This window comes from Lepus europaeus, chromosome 4 (assembly GCF_033115175.1).
Source record: "Lepus europaeus isolate LE1 chromosome 4, mLepTim1.pri, whole genome shotgun sequence".
NCBI classification, from domain to species: Eukaryota; Metazoa; Chordata; class Mammalia; order Lagomorpha; family Leporidae; genus Lepus; species Lepus europaeus.
In genome coordinates, this window is record NC_084830.1 from 57897948 (window position 1) to 57914312 (window position 16365).

The window sequence follows — 16365 nt, forward strand, 5'->3', positions numbered from 1 at the left end:
ACCTTTCTCTCTGTCTCTCTCTGTCACTATCCACTCTGCCTGTCAAAAAAAAAAAAAAAAAAAAAGAAAAAGAAAAAAGAAAAGAAACATACCAGGGGATTCCAATTCAATCCCATCAAGGTTGCATGTACCAATGCCATCTCACTAGTCCATTTGATCAATTTCTGTTCACAATTGATCATAATGATAGGACTAAGAATCAAAGGGATCACATAAACAAGACTAGTGTCTGAAAATACTAACCGATAGAACAAAAAAGGGAGAGAACAATCCAACATGGGAAGCGGGATACAAAGCAGACTCATAGAATGGCAGATATCCTAAACAGCACTCTGGCCTCAGAATCAGCCCTTAAGGTATTCGGATCTGGCTGAAAAGCCCATGAGAGTATTTCAGGCATGGAAAGCCAAGACACTCTGGCAAAAAAAAAAAAAAAATGACCTAAATGAAAGATCTCTGTGAGTGAGATCCCAGTGGAAAGAACAGGTCATCAAAGAAGGAGGTACCTTTCTCTGAGGGGAGGAGAGATCTTCCACTTTGACTATGACCTTGTCTAAATATGATCGGAGTCAGTGAATTCAAAAGGCTTCCATAGCTTTGGCAACTCATGACAAGAGCCTAGGGTGATTACTGATGCCATAAACAAGAGTGTCAATTTGTTAAGTCAACAACAGGAGTCACTGTGCACTTACTCCTCATGTAGGATCTCTGTCCTTAATGTGCTATACATTGTGATTTAATGCTATAACTAGTACTCAAACAGTATTTTTCACTTTGTGTTTCTATGTGAGGGCAAACTGTTGAAATCTTTACTTAATATATGCTGAACTGATCTTCTGTATATAAAGAGAATTGAAAATGAATCTTGATGTGAATGGAAGGGGAGAGGGAGCGGGAAAGGGGAGGGTTGCGGGTGGGAGGGAAGTTAGGGAAGCCATTGTAATCCATAAGCTCTAATTTGGAAATTTATATGCATTAAATAAAAGTTAAAAAATGCTCTCTTCCCATGTAAGAATACCAGTTTTTGTTTGTTTGTTTGTTTTTATTTGACAGGTAGAGTTAAGACAGTGAAAGAGAGACACAGAGAGAAAGGTCTTCCTTCCCTTGGTTCACTCCCCAAATGGCCGCCACGGCTGGGCCACAGCAGAGAGCTGGACTGGAAGAGGAGCAACCAAGACTAGAACCCGGTGCTCATGTGGGATGCTGGTGCCGCATGCGGAGGATTAACCAAGTGAGCCACGGCGTCGGTCCCAGAATACCTGAGTTTAAGTACCGGCTCCAATTCTAAGTCCAGTTTCCTGCTAATTGGCACAGTGGAGGCAACAGTGATGGCTCAAATAGTTGGGTTCTTGGGCTGAGTTCTTGGCTCCTGGCTTTGCCCTGACCCAGGACTGTTAGATGCAGACATCTGAGAAGTAAGCCAGCAAATGGGAGAGCTCTCTGTCTCTGTCTATTTCTGTGCCCCTTAAAAAGTTTCAAAAATTAGCAAGCAACAACGTACCAGAGCAAGCTCACTATCAAATGTGCCATATGATATTTTGTGTCGATCTATTCCATGACAGACTGGTTAATTATTACCTAATTTCAAACACTGTTAAAGATAATTAATATGTAGATTGTTTGATTTCAATCCACAATTAGAACCTTTTATAAGGCAGTAATTAGGATAATTGTGTAATAGGATTTTACAATATCATCAAGTGCTCAAAACTGCTTTTAAAGTGGGAGTCTTCCTGTTTTACAGGAAATAGCCTTAGAATGTTAATGAATAATCAGGGTAGGAGGTAACAGTAATTAAGTTCACAAAATGAATCTGTGGCAAAAACATTTTCAGGTGGGTTCATTTAATTTCTAAACACGTTTTTTAAAAAAAGAAACAAGTAAGGAAGAGGTGGAAAGCAGAGATTACTTAAGGTGGTGACAAAAGGGAAAGACCTGGAGAAGGCCACTGTGCATTTTCCATGGGTCTACAGGAAACACAAGATCAACAAGGAAATTAAATACCAAAGAATAAATAACTTACTTGAGGAACACACAGGCTCTCTCCAGAAGCAGCACAAACTGCATAGTAAGTATTTCAATTCTGTCAGTGGCTTACCCTAAAGGAATGTCTTAAAAAATCTTCAGTGGTTTAGCTACTCCAAACTAACTGCTACTATACTCGAAGAGCATTTCAGGCATGGAAAGCCAAGACACTGGCAAAAAATATCCTACATGAAGGACCTCTGTGGGTGAGACCCCAGTGGAAAGAAGTGGTCATCAAAGAAGGAGGTACTTTTCTCTGAAGGGAGGAGAGAATTTCCACTTTGCTTATGACCTTATCTAAATACTGATGGAGCTTGTGGATTCAAAAGGCTTCCATAGGCTAGGCAGCTCATGTTAAGAGCAGTATGATCTACTTCCTAAAAGTTCCAATTCCTTGGAGCCGGCACTGTGGTGTACAGGGCTAAGCCTCTGCCTGTGGTGCTGGAATCCCATATGGGTGCCGGTTCTAGACCTGGCTGCTTCTCCTCAAGACCCAGCTCTCTGCTATGGCCTGGGAAAGCAGTAGAAGATGGCCCAGGTCCTTGGGCCCCTGCATCCATATGGGAGACTCAGAAGAAGCTCCTGGCTTCTGGCTTCAGATCTGGCTGTTGCGGCCATCTGGCAAGTCATCCAGTGAATAGAAGATTTTTTTCTCTGTCTCTCCATCTGCCTGTAACTCTCTCTCTAATTAAAAAAAAAAAAAAAAAAATCTTAAGAAAAAAGTAAAGTTCCATCTCCCCAACAGCACCAACCTGGGTACCAAACCCTAAATACATGAGCCTTTGGAGAACACTTAACATTCAAACTACAGCAGAATCTAACCATCCCAAAGGGATTAGAGTGAATGTCAACTCTGACTTGAGACAAACCCAGCTTTCAGGTTAGCTGCCTTCAAAACTGATTCACCCCCAATTACAAATTGCTCAGGCATCTGTCTCAAGCTCATGGACACACAAACACATACACACAAAATAAATAAATAAACACAGCAAAATGTCTAAAATTTCTCTCACCTGGAAATTATCAATGTCAAATATACAGAATAAAAAGGACAAGATAAAGATTTGACTATCTTAATTAAATAAACCACGAAAAACAAAAACTAAAACATGAAGACAGAATTAACAACTTCAAAATATTGTTAACAATCTAGGAAAAGCTGTCAAACTTTTAATGAGTTAATAATGAAATAATTCAAAGGAATGCAAACTAAAACTATGAAAAAATGTGTCTACAATGCAAAGACTTGTACATGAATATTCATAGCAATATTACTAATAGGGGTGGGTGTTTGGCAAACTAAAGGTTTTCTCAAATCATGAAAAAACTTGGGAGGTGGGTACATCTTTTGCTTAGTATGGTGGTTCATATTTACTTCATATTTCTTTTGCTGTGGATATTGGGTAAGTCTCTTGCCCTCTTTTAGCCTCAATTTCCTAGCAAAATGGAGACAGAGTAACTCCTTTATAGTTCTGTTACTAGGATTCATCATAGTGCCAGCTATTTAGTATTAGTTATCAGTAACATTTATATTAGTGTTGCAAAGCTTTAGTTTCCTGAGCACTTTTTTTCCATTCAGCCATAACTCTTGCATTTAATAGATGTTTAACAATTAGACCATGGAATACATGTATTCACATCAGCTTCATATATGTACCACTAATAGACTATATTTTAAAGCAGTTTTAGGTTCACAGCAAAATTTTTGTAAAAAGCACAAGGAGTTCCCATACACCTCTTTCACAGGTACAACCTTCCCCATTATCAACATCCAACATCAGAGTGTTACAATCAATGAACCTACAATGACCCACCCTTATCAGCCACAGTCCATAGATTTACACTAGAGTTCACTTTTGCTGTTGTCAGTGGGTTTTGACAAATGTTTGGTAACATGTGTCTGACATTAGAGTTATCATAGAGAGTAGTGCTGTCCCCCTAATCCGCAACGCTCACTGGTATTTGTCTATATACTTTTGTCTTTTTGGTGTTTTATTGTTGTTGTTGTTTTAAAGATCTACTTATTTATTTGAAAGGCAGAGCAATGGGGGTGGGAGAGAAAGAGAGAGAGAGAAATCTTCCATCTGCTGGTTCACTCTCCATATGGCCACAACCACCATTTCTGGGCCAGGCTGAAGTGAGTATATAGGAAACCGGGTCTCCCACATAGGTGGCAGGGACCCAATCTGTTGCTTTCTCAGGCACATTAGCAGGAAGCTGGGTCACAACTGGAGTAGCCAGGACTTGAGCTGGCACTCTGATACGGGATTCTGGCATCACAAGTGGTGGCTTAACCCCCTGTGCCACAATGCCAGTCCCTCTGTTATATAGTTAGATTCACTGAGTTTGTAGCCTTTCTAGATTACCTTCTTTCAACCTAGTATATGTACTTAATCTGTCTTCACATGGCTGATAGCTCACTTCTTTGCAGCACTGAATAATAACATTTCATTGTCTGGAGGTACCAGTTTATCTTCAGTTCCAAGCTTTAGCAATTATAAATAAAAACTGCTATGGATACTTGTATACAGTTTTCATGTAGACATAAGTTTCAACTCTTCTGGGTTAATTCCAAGGAGCATGACAGTATATCATATGGTTAAAAGTATGTTTAATTTTCTAAGAAAGTCTCAAATTGTATTCCAAAGTGGTTGTGAGATTTTGTATTCCCACCAGCAGTAAGACTTCCTGTTGCTCCACATCCTTGCTGGCATTTCTGCTGTGTTTTGTATCTGCACCATTCTAAAAGGTGCAGAGTGCTAAAAATATACACAGCACAAAGTGTACAATTTAGCAGTATTAAGTACATCCACCTTATCGTGTAGCTGATATCTCCACAACACTGTATCTTGCAAAACTGAACCTCTATACCCTGCTGTATTAGTTTTCTAGAGCTGTCTTAAAAAAGTGCCACAAACTGGTTCGTTTAAACAACAGAAGTGTGTTTTCTCACAATTCTGGAGACCAGAATTCCAAGACCAAGGTACCAGCTGAATTGGTTTCTTCTGATACCTCTTGCTACCTTCTCCCTGGGCCCTCAGAGTCCTTTCCTCTGGGTGTGATCAGCCTTGCGTTTTCTCGCTTCTCATAAGGAACACCACTTAGATTGTAAGGCAGCCCATTCTGATAGCTCTGTTTAACTCCATCGTCTTTTCTAAGATTTATTTTATTTATTTGAGAGGCAGAGTAACAGAATAGAGAAAAGTCTTCCATCTGCTGGTTCACTCGCCAAATGGCCATAATGGCCAGAGCTGGGCCAATCCTAAGCAGGGAGTCAAGAGCTTCTTCTGGGTCTCCCAAGTAGGTGCAGGGGCTCAAACACCTGGGCCATCTTCTACTTCTTTCCCAATCCTAAGCAGAGAGCTGGATTGGAAGTGGAGCAGCTAGGATTAGAACCAGCACCCATATGGGATGCTGGTGCCACAGGCAGAGGCTAACCCACTATGCCATGGTGCCAGCCCCCCTCCATTGTCTTATTTCCACATATAGTCATATTCTGTGGTGGTAGTAGTTAATACTTCAACATATCAATGGGGGTAGGGTGGTGCTGTAGCATAGCAGGTGAAGCTGCTGCTTGCAGAGCTGGCATTCCACATGCATTCCAGTTTAAGTCCTGGCTGCTCTACTTCCGATCCAGCTCCCTGTTGATGGGCCAGGGAAGCAGTGGAAGATAGCCCAAGTGCTTGGGCCCCTGCACCCCATGTGGGAGATCCTTCCCGGTCTGGCTTCAGCCTGGCCCAGGCCTGGTTGTTGCAGCTATCTGAGTAGTGAACCAGTGGATGGAGGACCTCTCTCTCTAAGTCTGACTTCCAAATAACTAAATAAATCCTTTCAAATAACTAAATAAATATGAATTCTAGGGGGATACCCATTAAAACAACTTACATTCTCTCCTCCCTCAGTCCCTGGCAAACACACATCTACTTTCTGTGAATCTGACGACTCTATATGTCATATAAATGGAATCATATACTATCTGTGTTTTTCACTGGCTTTGTTTCATCTAGCAAGTCCTTAAGGTTCAACTATTATGTAGCACGTCAGAATGTCTGTATTTTCTTCCTTTCTAAGGCTGAAAAATCTTCCATTGTATGTTTATGTAACATTTTACTTTATCCATTGATAGAAGAAGTGGTTCTCCCATGTTTTGGCTATTGTAAATAATGTTATCAGCATGGCTGTACAAGTATCTGCTCAAGACCTTGCTTATAATTCTTATAGTATATATCTAGGGATGGAAAGTCCTGAGAATTTATTAAGCATGCATTTTAGCCCTGCCTATCCTACACATCTATCTCTTAGGCTGATTCTATCTAAAAATCTTTGCATATTTATAGTTTTAAGAGCATAATTCTTCCCACTCTACCCATCCTCCTACCTACTCTCCTCCTCAAGTTTTACAATGATTTACTTTCAATTCACTTTATAATCACAATCTTAACCCTCCACTAAATAAAGAATTCAACAAGAAGTAAGAAGAAAAAAACATGTTAACTATAAATTTAAATGACTTAAGTGTATTAGTCAGGTTATCATAAAGGGGTATGAGTCAGGGACCGGTGACATAAGAAACAGCACAAACACTTTGACACATTAACCCAGATATCATTCAGCTCACTGATGACTTGAACAATTAGCATACAAGAGATAAGCAATCTAGATCACGCTTTTAAAAATTCAAGGTGACACAAAAATGGCAAATCAAATACAGAAATTCAGTTAAATAATATTTAATAGGAACTTTCAAAATAACATATAATTAGTCAGAACTATCTTAGCCATGCTTTAAATTCTTACCTGTAGAAAAAAGAACCCTAGTTCTATTTGCTAAATAATTGGAATTTGCTATCAATCCTTTCATTTTCAACATAGGGTCTCCGTAATTCCCTCTCTCCTACCATGAGAAGAGAAGTAAAATAATACATTTTCCTTCACAAGACAGACTCCATGCCTTTACTCAAAAGAAAACTTGTTTATTTTTTAGGACTAGAGAAGGGTAGTAAAGAATAGCGCACAATAACTAATGAGTTAGCTTCAAATCTTGGCCCTCCATTTTTACCATATGATACTGGGCAAGTTACTGAATCCATCTTGGCTTACTTACCCTAGCAGTTTCTCACCTGTGAAATGGTGATACCAGGCCCCAAAACTTCCATTGTTAAGAGCACAAAATTGGTTAACAGATGCAAAATGCCTGGCACACAGTAAACTCTCAGTAAGTGTTAACTGTATTAACAGTATAAACTGGCAAACTGGATATCATGATACAACTTCTCAACTCACTGGAAAAAAAAGAAGTGATAACCATTTCACTTCCACCATTACAAATGAGACTATAACGCAAGTAAAGTGGGGAGGTACTGAAGACAATTTCCTCAAATCAATTCCAATGTGTTTCCATTCCCTCCTAATTGTCAAATTATTCCAGAACAGCTTTGTTAGAACTGATTTGCTCAATATAGCTTTGTCCTCAATTAGTTATGTTAATAAGTTAATATATATTAATATACCACTAAAAGACAAAATGATGTTCTTATTTTTTCAGCAGTATATATTAGAAAACAGCATCTGCTATGGCTTGGCTAGCACATGGCTCCCAAACTCAGGTTGACTGTTAAACACTGATATGGTGTTGAGGAACGGGCCACCCCTTACGTACTGGGGCTGTGCCCTTGGAAGGTAGCTGGAGAGAGTAGGTTATACGAGCCTGATGCTGGTCCAACCACTCTGCTTCCTGGCTCACCATACAATCCTTCCTCTGTATGCACTTTGCCATAACCATCTACCAGCCTCTCACCAGGCACCAAACCAATGTGGCAATTTCAAAATACTTTTTCCACCAAAATAAACTTAGTTTTAATTCTATTCTCCATGAACTTTTTAAAATATTTACATAAATAAATGGAAAATATAATTAAAATGTATATATTTTTCATATGTGTGAAGAAGAATGACAGTCCAACAGTTCTCTAGAAATAGCAAGTCATCAATAGAATGAGACATATTACCGTAGAAATCCTTAACTTTTTAGAGAGTTCCAGGATGAAGGAAAGCTGTTAGGAAATACCATACTACATCCTATTCACTAGCTCTGTGACTTCCACAGAGTAATGTCATGGCCACAGATGAAACAGGAGGAAGTCAAAAACGTTTAAGGTCAAGCAAAGGCAAAGTTCAATCCTATCAGGAGGCATGTTGAGCGAGAAACCCACGAATTGCAGTCCCCGGAGGTTGGTTTTTATCTAAAAAAACCCAAACTTCCCTACTATACTAAAGTCAAAAATCTACAACTGAATTTCTACAATTTCAGTAGCAGTTTGTAATCTGAATTTTTTAACATCCCTGGTTGTGTCTGATGACCTAATGTCTTCCTGGGAAAATTCTTCAAACAGAATCCATTTTAATTCATCACAGTATCACATGTACCATAAAGCGCTTTCAGAGCAGGTGGAAAGCAGCAGCTATGGGGGGCAGGGGAAGAGAACAAGGAATTTTGGAAGGTGGGGGAAAAAGAAAATCCAGGAATAACATTTCAAGATAGCACAAACTACTTTCCAAAATGCAGCCTGTTTCATCTGAATTACGCAGAACAATTCAGATAATTCACCAGCCACCTTACTGAACACCTACTACATCCAGGGAAGAAGAGGGCATTGAAAGACACACCTCCTCCCGGGGCTGCACGGGGAAGCCACGGAGCAGGGCCCTGCAATCTTCGGCTTCCATCGGGAAGTACTGGCCGTGGCGCTCCCCCTCAGATGCGGCTTCTACTGCAATTAGGCACAGCCTTGAGGATGGCAGGGACCCCTACAGGTCAGGCAAGGTGGTCCAGGCACTGCCCTGAGTGCTGGGACCAATCTCCCCAGTAACGCCAGCTTCGGGGGTGTGGGCTGGGGGGAGGGATGCCAGAGTCCGCAGGGACTACCTCACCGGCTACTTAGTATTTTTTGATTGTAAAACTTTGGTTCTTCCTTAAACTTGGTGTGATTTGCTGAGTTTTAACGCAAGCCGTCACATTCTGTCCCCTCACCCTCAGAGTTGTGGAATTCTTCCAGCTCCTGCCACGAATGGTTAAGTCATTCTGCACGACCAAAAAGCTTCTTTTGTTTGTTTAAAAAATCTAGGTCGCAGTAAAGGGCGAACTACACATTTTCACAAAACCGCCAAGTTTACTGAGCGCTTCGACCCTTTTGGTGCGATGGCAAACCTCACTTTGCGAAATCTATGACTGATGCCGAATTCAGCCACAGATCAAATCCTAATCACCACGATGATGAAAAGAAGTATTTCATGAAAACTTTTTTTTCTTTTTTTGTACTATCGCTACTTTAACGTGGGCTACGAACATTTCTTTTCTCCCTTTCATCCAGAAGAGAAGGCACGCCGGACTCTTTCTTTTTTAAGCGGTACAATTCCAACCAGAATCACTACAAAACCATCCATCCCCAACAGCAAATCAACCCCCAGGGTGTCTGCGGGCACAGTTCCGGGCCACCCCCACGCCCCTGCCACAGGTGGCCGCAGACCCTCGCTCGCCCCGGGGTCCCCGCGTCCCAAGGCAGGAGCCACGCGCGCGGGCTCCAGATCCGCGGCTCTTTGTCGAGAGCCCCGCGCGGCGTCGGACCTCATTGGTTACGCGATCCCGGTTCCTCTTCCCTCCCCCTTCCCAGCGTCCGCAACCGGGGCATCAGGGCCACATGGCCCCGGTTTTCTGGCGTCCCGGTCCCAGCGGGCCGCGTCCACACCACGCCGCACGACCCACGCGGCCAGGGGCTGGGCTTCTCCCCCAAGCCACGGGCCCCGAAGTCCGCCCCCATTCCCGCCTCCCAAGCTCACCGCTTTGAGATCCAGGACGCCGTCCTTGGCCTCCTGCAGCAGCGACACGAACTTGGTGGTGAGCAGCCCCAGGCTCTTCTCGTGCCTGCTGCTGCCGCCACCGCCGCCCGCGCCCCCGAGGTGCTGCTGCTGCTGCGGCGGCGGAGGCGGCGACGGCTGCGGGAGCTGTTGCGCCTGCGGAGGCTGCGGCTGCGGCCGCTGGCTCTGCCCCTGTCCGGGCGGCGCCTGCTGGCCCGAGCTTGCGGGCTCGGCCGCCGCCATCGCGGCCCAGGGCCGCGGAGGCCCAGCCTCCGCGCACAGCCGCTCGCCCGCCGCGCCCGGGGCCACCTGCAGGGTTGGTTCTGCCGCGGCCGCTCCCAGCGCCCGCCGAGAACGCACGGAGAGGCCCGGGCTCCTGCGCACAACAGGTGCCGCTCGGGCGCGCCGGGCCTCCGCCCCCTCCCCAAGCTCGGGGAAGCACGAAGCAAGCCCACGACTCAGGGAAGGGGGAGTGGGAGCCAGAAGGGGCTGCGAGGGGTGGGGACCGGAGTTTAAATGGCAGGAAGTGACGCCGCGGCGCGCCGTTGCCTGGAAACGCATTTTTCTGTGGGTAGGAGGGGCGCGCCGGGCGCGGGGAGCGTGGCGGAGCGGATTTCACGCTCGCCCGCGGCGTCGGCGAGCGCCACGGGAACCGAAGGGCTCCCTCAGGGCTTCGCGGTCGGACGGAAAAGGAGACGCGAGGCGACTTCCCTCTGATCTGGCGACCTCCCTGCCCCGCTGAGAAGTTGCGGACTTGTCGGAGTGCAGAGCTGCGCGGGATTAGCCTCCTGCCGTCACTCTTGCTCGTGGGAGGCTTCTAGCTCCTTTGCTCTTTCCCAACTTCAGCGTCGTTTGCAGACATTTCCATGACTGAGACCAAGAACGGTCTTTTTAGAGTCAGAATGCAGGAAAAGTGGGGTCCTGGAGGTATCAAAGAGTCCTTTTCAAGGCCTTTACCTCGTAGATGGAGACACTGGTGTGTAGAGGAAGAGGGGGTGAAAGTAGAGAAAACGCCGCTAGATCCCGGATCTCCTGCGTTTAAACACGTGCTTAATGATCTGCTGGAACCAAAGTATGTTGTATTATTTGGAATAGTTGAAGCTCACAGATTCTTGTGCTTCTGTCCTAAATGCTGTCATTCAGATCTGAGTAAAAGAATGTTTTCTCATTGTATTACAAATTCTTGAGCATTAAAACTACATTTTAAACGATTTGGTGTCACACAATAGGAAGGTGAATGACATCTTCATTAGGCAGTATTCATTAATCAAATTTCATGCAAGATTTTTCTTAGTTTAACAGGGAACTAGCAAAAAAAAGGGTCACTGAAAGTGAAATATTCAACAACAGTATTAACTAGTAAAGCCGGATGCACTATTTTAATACAAATGTTATGGTTCTCATTCACAGAGACAGAATAATAATAAAGTAACTTTATTTTACTCAACTCTATTAAAAAAAAAAAACTTGGGAGAAAATCTTAAATCAAACATGAAATTTTCATCTATTAGAACTAAATTTGAACAATCTGAGGATTATGTATATGTGATTTGACATTAGCCAAATATTCAGCAAGTTTGCAGGTAAGTGTTATTGATTGCTGTCCAATAGTATTCCTTAAAGTTCTGGTTTTAATTGAAGATGAAGTCAAGATTTGATAAAAAGAATTGCTAACATTTTACAAATTTACAAAATTTTACAAATTTTACAAAATTACAGTTATGTGGTGTATTAGCCGGCTTGGGTTGTTGACTGGGTGGCTTACAACAGAAATTTATTTGCTCACAGTTCAGGAGCCTGCATGGTGAGCTTGGCGAGGGCCCTCTTCTTGGATCCTGGATGGTGGCTTTCTCTCTGTGTCTTCATGTGGTAAAGAGAGAAGAGGGGAAACAAACTTTCTGACTTCTTAAAAAGGCACTAATTCCATCACAAGAGGTCCATCCTTGTGATTCCGTCTTGTGACTCGCTACTCCCAAAACTCACCACTTCTAAATCCCACCCTAATAAGGGTTGGGGTATCAACACATGAATTTGGGGGGGAGATTGAATTGAGTCCACAGTATGTAGGATCACTTCAAGTCTTGGTAATTTTGAAAATACATTTTTTAAATTTCAGTTTTTTAAAGGTTTCCACAAAGCAGTTATCATACTATTTATTATGCTAATAGGTCATTTGAATCTTTGGTTAGCATGTTATTTGTGTTTTCACAGTGAATTTTTCATTTGTTTAACTTAACTGGGATTTGAATAGAAAATCATGAATTAGCAGCCATTTTCATTAGCTTTCAAAATCTCATGCTGAGGGGCTAAAAATTACACAAGTGATTCCCATATATTAGGAATAAAAATCATCTACAGTATTTGTTAAAAATGCAAATTCTGGTCGGCACCGTGGCTTAACAGGCTAATCCTGCGCCTATGTGGCGCCGGCACACCGGGTTCTAGTCCCATTTGGGGCGCCGGATTCTGTCCCAGTTTGCCCCTCTTCCAGGCCAGCTCTCTGCTATGGCCTGGGAAGGCAGTGGAGGATGGCCCAGGTCCTTGGGCCCTGCACCCACATGGGAGACCAGAAGCACCTGGCTCCTGGCTTTGGATCAGCAAGATGCGCCGTCCGCAGCGGCCATTGGAGGGTGAACCAATGGCAAGGGGGAGGACCTTTCTCTCTCTCTCTCTCTCTCTCACTATCCACTCTGTTTAAAAAAAAAAAAAAAAAAAAAAAAAAGCAAATTCTTGATCCAAACCTCAAAGATAAAAATAAGCATTTTACATGAGAATATAGTATAGTGTCCACATTTTTCATATTTTTAAGTAGTGCCCATATACCCACTCCTTGGGGAACACCAAATAACCCAGTGAGAAATAATGAAATACATGTTTTTCCTAAAAACCACTAATTATCAGAGACTGATAATTGATAATTGCTGAATCTTGGGACCATTATTTGGTCTAGCAGTTAAGACTACCATATCGCATATCCAAGTGCCTAGTTCCATTCCTGGCGCTGACTCGCTACTCAGCTTCTGCTAAGGCAAACCCTGGGAGGCAGCAGATGATCGCCCAAGTAGTTGGGTCTTGACACCTACACTGAGGACCCTGACTGAGTTCTGGGCCCTGGGCTATCCCAGCAGAAGCAGTATTTGCAGAGTGAATCAGCACAAAGGAGCTCTGTCTGTTCCTTGCTCTCTGCCTCTCAATAAAAATAGTGAATGGCTAAATCATTTTGAAATTCTTGCTAATAATTGTATAAGAACATGATCTTTTAAAATCAGAATATAAATAACCTTAAGAAAATGATAATGATTGTTTTCTAATAGGTTAATCTGACTCTGATTTCTACATCCAAAATGCTGTAAAGGGTAACAACCCTCAAAAGAGTATCAGTTACTACCCATTGGTTTCATTCTGAGAGAGGTTTAAAAATTCCACCAGAAATCAAGGTTCATACCATATCAAGAAGATGTAAGTCAGATTTTAATTTATTGTAATAATTTGGACTAAACTACAGTTCTTCAACTTAATCCATGACAATAAACCTACCTTAAAATCATGTTAATTGTACTAGATTAGCTGGCCAGATAATATGATCTGTTATATATTGGTTTGTATGATCCTAAGTAAAGGCCCAGCTCTTTGGCTAGTTCAGAACTGGGGAGAGGGGTGGTGGAGGGGAAAGGTAGACACTTAAACATTTGATTTATTAGTCCAAAGTGCATTGGACTGAGACTATCTAACACTTGTGGAATTTCACATATGCCATTTTCATCCAGGTCTAGGATCAATTTAAAATATGTACAGTTTCGTCATAATACAGTAGTTTAAATATTTAAGAAAATCAATCACATTGTATGTGTTTGCCGCTTACTGCTTATGGCAAGATGATTTTTTAAAGGTACTGGCTATTCACAAGTCATGATTGATTGGAACCTTGAAGTCTCAGATGTCCTTTGAGCTGAAAAACTGTTATAAAAAGGCTGCTTGTATCACCCTTATTACCTTGCTGTTGTAATTTGTTCTAATTAGAGAAACTAAGGTTGGGCTTTCTATTTTTCCTTTCAGAACCTTGTAACACAAAATCATCTATCTTCTGATTTTCTAGGTTAATCAAAAACTAGTCAATAAGATATGTTTCAAGGATTATTAATTCTCTTACTATGATGTACATTATTCTTTGCTCACTCATGAAATGTATGAAACAACAGTATGATAACTAATGCCACAACCTTGTCTCAGAAGTTTGTACCCTTATAGTTGGACAGAAAATGCAGGTTTATACTGAAACAGGTAGAAATATAACTCATACACATTAGATTTCAAATTCTGTTTAATGATTTTTTCTCTACCCTTATTGCCTTGTCAAAGTAGCTTACAGAAAGTCACATCAAGCAAAACTGTGATATTCCTGTGAAGCTGCCAGAAGATTGATATTGAGAATTCTGATGCTCATCTTGTACGTGGGGTCTAAAGGTCAGTACATGTGGAAACCATATATATTCAAACGGAAGGCCAAGTAATTCAGCTTTGTTATAACTAAAACTCTTTCAACGAGAATATGCTGGAAGCTTCTCTTTGTATATGCTTGAACAGTCCTGTAGCTACTCTTGTGGATAAAAGAGAAATCAATTACGGTCAGATATTTACTGAAAGTGCATGCCGTGGAACCCTTTCTGAAAAAACAAATTGCTCAACAAAACTCCCATTAAAAAAATTACTGATATCAGGCCGGCGCCGTGGCTTAACAGGATAATCCTCTGCCTTGCGGCGCCGGCACACCGGGTTCTAGTCCTGGTCGGGGCGCCAGATTCTATCCCGGTTGCCCCTCTTCCAGGCCAGCTCTCTGCTATGGCCTGGGAAGGCAGTGGAGGATGGCCCAGGTCCTTGGGCCCTGCACCCACATGGGAGACCAGGAGAAGCACCTGGCTCCTGGCTTTGGATCAGCGAGATGCGCCGGCCGCAGCGGCCATTGGAGGGTGAACCAGCGGCAAAAAGGAAGACCTTTCTCTCTGTCTCTCTCTCTCTCACTATCTACTCTGCCTGTCAAAAAACAAAAAACAAAAAAACAACAAAAAAAAAAAACCACACAAACAAGAAAAATAAAATTACTGATATCACTAGTCCTTTTAAATTTTAGTGTGGTAAAAATCCTTGTTATTCACCCCTGAAAACATAAGATGATAACTTATCCACACAATGAGTTGTCACATAAAAACATCCAGTTCACTATACATTTTACAGTTAGGAATGCAGGCTTATACATAGAGCCTCAATGCCAAATTCTTTGCTCACTAAAATCCCGTGTCAACTGAGCGTTGAAAATGCTTGATTTATTACCAAAAAAGAGTGATTCTGAGTCAAATGCTTTTTAGTCAAAAGATAATTTCTCACCAGTATACAGTGTATGTACTATTCCTTTCATTGCATACGGTGCCATGAAACCTATTCCACAGAATGCAAAATAAAACGTTCAAGGTAAAAGAAGTATCTGAGAATTATTTAACCTTAATGGATATTTTACTTACTTATTTTTATTGTTTTATTTATTTTTACAACTATTTATCAAATAAATGCAAAAATTGTATGCAATTTATAAAAATCTTGAAAAAATTATTTGGCAAAATGTTAGACTCATTGGTGGAGCCTTCCAGGTAAGCTGTGTAAGCAGTGTGCATCACCAAATGAAATAATACGTGTTTTTAGAAACGTTGGGGGTGGATGTGTTGTAAAATGAAGAAAAAAAGGAAGAACAGAAAGATTACCTTTGGGATCTTGCCTCAGTCAATAGACTATCCAATAATTTATCTGTCTTACCTGTGGTTCTTATTTTTTTTTTTTTTTTGTGGTTTCTTAAAAAGAAAAGTTATTAAGTTGAAACATCTTTTTCTCCTCCTTTTTAAAGTCTGTTTATTTATTTGAATGTCAGAGTTATAGAAAGAGGGACAGAGAGATCTTCCAGGCCCTGGTTCACTCCCTGGATGGCTACAACAACTGAGACTAGGCCAGGCCAAAGCCAAGAGCCAGGAGCTTCTTCCTTGTCTCCCATGTGGGTAGCAGGGGCCCAAGCATCTTCTGCTGCTTTTCCCAGGGCATTAGCAGGGATCTGGATCAGAAGTGGAGCAGCCAGGACATGAACTGCATTCATATGGGAAGCCAGCTTTGCAGGCAGTAGCTTTATTGGCTATACCATCCTGCCAGCCTTTCTAAACATTACTTTGGTATACTCTGTAAATTTTGCTGTGCTCTATTTTTCATGTTCATTGTATTTATTTTTATTCATTAAAAATTAAATGTTCTTTTAAACTAGGTATTTGCTTTTTATATTTGAAAGGCAGAGTTACAGAGAGAGAGGAAGAGAGATCTTACAATCTGGTGTTTCACTCACCAAATAGCTAATAAGGCTGGGACTGGGCCAGGCCAAAGCCAGAAGCTTCGTCTGGTCTCCCGTGTGGGTGCAGGAGCTCAAGCACTGCTGCTTTTCCAGATGCGTTAGTG

The 16365-nt window shown here is 42.0% G+C and overlaps 1 protein-coding gene across 2 annotated transcripts in view; it reads right to left on the reverse strand.

The window, feature by feature from the left end:
* E2F5 (E2F transcription factor 5) overlaps nt 1-10122 on the reverse strand; it is a 30705-nt gene extending 20583 nt beyond the window's left edge. For both annotated transcript variants that reach the window (XM_062188302.1, XM_062188301.1), the window contains exon 1: nt 9862-10122. In XM_062188302.1, the coding sequence (XP_062044286.1) occupies nt 9862-10122 (261 nt within the window). The remainder of the gene's footprint in view (nt 1-9861) is intronic.
* Between the last annotated feature and the right edge of the window lie 6243 nt (nt 10123-16365).